At 38.1% G+C, this 1,977-nt stretch overlaps 1 protein-coding gene across 1 annotated transcript; it reads left to right on the top strand.

The window, feature by feature from the left end:
* The first annotated feature begins 261 nt into the window (after positions 1-261).
* Positions 262-1,185, top strand: LOC118839242 (olfactory receptor 5AC1-like). The gene has a single exon (XM_036746701.1). It carries the CDS (start codon positions 262-264, stop codon positions 1,183-1,185), a length of 924 nt encoding a protein of 307 aa, XP_036602596.1.
* The last annotated feature ends 792 nt before the right edge of the window (positions 1,186-1,977 follow it).

Here is a 1,977-nt window from a genome sequence, read left to right as displayed (position 1 = left end):
ACATAATCCTAGCTTTTATGATCACTTAAATAATTTAATTCACTTTAATTTTCCTACTCCTTACAACCAGGTTCTAAAAGAGTTGATATTCTTAAAATATATTTATTAAAAGAGATAGGTTGACTCTTAAAAAATTCTAATTGAAGTTTGTGCAGCATCGAGTAGCATTTTATTTCCTGTGTGAGTGCTACTTTTCATGACTTTCGGCAAATGTCTTTTTTTATATAAATTTCTTATTCTGTCAGCAGGTAGAGTGCAGACATGGCAGAGAAGAACAAGACATTGGTGACAGAGTTTGTTCTCACAGGACTTACAGATCTCCCCGAGCTTCAGACCCCTCTCTTCTTGCTGTTCTTAGTGATCTACCTCACAACCATGATGGGGAATATTGGGCTGGTTGTACTCGTTTGGATGGACTCTCACCTTCACACGCCCATGTACATATTGCTCAGTAGTTTAGCTTTTTCAGATGCACTGACTTCCTCTTCAGTGATCCCTAAGATGCTGGTGAATTTCTTAACTAAGAATAAAACTATATTCCTTTTGGAATGCATGGCCCAATTTTACTTTTTTGGTGCCAGTGCAACTACAGAATGTTTCCTGTTGGCAGTGATGGCATATGACCGATATGCAGCCATATGCAACCCTCTCCTTTATCCAGTGAGGATGTCCAATAGACTGTGCAAGCAGCTGGTGTTTGCTTCCTATACACTTGGCTTTCTTCATGCCGTGATTCATGTGGGTTTATTATTTAGATTAACCTTCTGCAAGTCGCTTAGAATACATTATTTCTATTGTGAAATTTTGCAATTGTTTAAAATTTCCTGTACTGACACATCCACTAACACACTGGTAATTTTAATTTTCTCTGGTTTTATTCAAACTTTCACTTTTATGATCATCATAATCTCTTATGCTTGTGTCCTCTCTGCTATCTTGAAGATTAAATCTGAAAAGGGAAGGAGCAGAGCCTTCTCAACATGCAGTGCCCATCTGCTCTCTGTCTCCTTATTCTATGGAACCCTTTTTTTAATGTATGTGCGTCCTGGGTCTGGCACTACTAATGATCAGGATGTGATGTATTCCTTGTTTTACACTATCATAATCCCCCTGTTAAACCCATTTATCTACAGCCTGAGAAATAAAGAGGTCCTTGGTTCCCTGAGAAAAATAATAAAGAAATAGATGTTTCTTAAGTGTGCTCCCAAACTGTTCATTTGTTGTCTAAACAAATTACAGATCAATCCCCTGAATGTTCATTTTTTATTTTTTTCAAACATCTTCACATTTTCCTACCAACATGCTCAGGTTTCTTCTAACTTAGAAAATATATAGCTCTTGTTTCTTTTCCTTTCTTGATCTTTCATCCCATCTTTGTGCTTCCTTTCCCTGATAAACTTCTCAAAAATGTAAGAAAACCTGCATTTCCTCACTTAACTAAGCCTGGTTTTGGTCCTTATCATTCCATATAGGTAAGGCAGCATGGAATAGTGAGTAAAGCAATGAAGACCAGAATCTAAGCCCTACTCTGAAATAGACTGGCTGTGTGACCACAGTTGCTATTCCTATCAGTGGAGGAAGTTTCCTCATAGGGAGTTCACTATTCCCATGAAATCACAGGTCTGGAATAAAAACCACACCAGACTGTGTATGCTAAACTCCTTTATTTTCATCCCCAAAATGAAGTATGTCTATTGGGTATTACAGAATGGGAGCTAATCATTTCCCATTCCTTTCACCTGACTTATACTCTTCCTCACCCTGTCATCCATTGTCATTACTGTCTGAGACCACAATATACAGGTTTTTGTTGTTCTGACTCTTCATGACCCCATTTGGGGTTTTCTCTTTTTTTTTGGTAAAGATCATGGAGTGGTTAGCCATTTCCTTCCATAGCTCGCTTTGCAGATGAGAAAACTGAGGCAAACAGGGTTAAGTGACTTGCCCAAGATCACATAGCAAGTAAGGGTCTGAAGC

Source organism: Trichosurus vulpecula, chromosome 2, assembly GCF_011100635.1.
Source record: "Trichosurus vulpecula isolate mTriVul1 chromosome 2, mTriVul1.pri, whole genome shotgun sequence".
Classification (NCBI taxonomy): domain Eukaryota; kingdom Metazoa; phylum Chordata; class Mammalia; order Diprotodontia; family Phalangeridae; genus Trichosurus; species Trichosurus vulpecula.
Note: the sequence above shows the minus strand (reverse complement) of the source record. Positions and strands in the feature narration are given on the sequence as shown.

Bases quoted from the DNA above. Each gene is read 5' to 3' on its own strand.
- LOC118839242 (XM_036746701.1), top strand. From the start codon at position 262: ATGGCAGAGAAGAACAAGACATTGGTGACAGAGTTTGTTCTCACAGGA.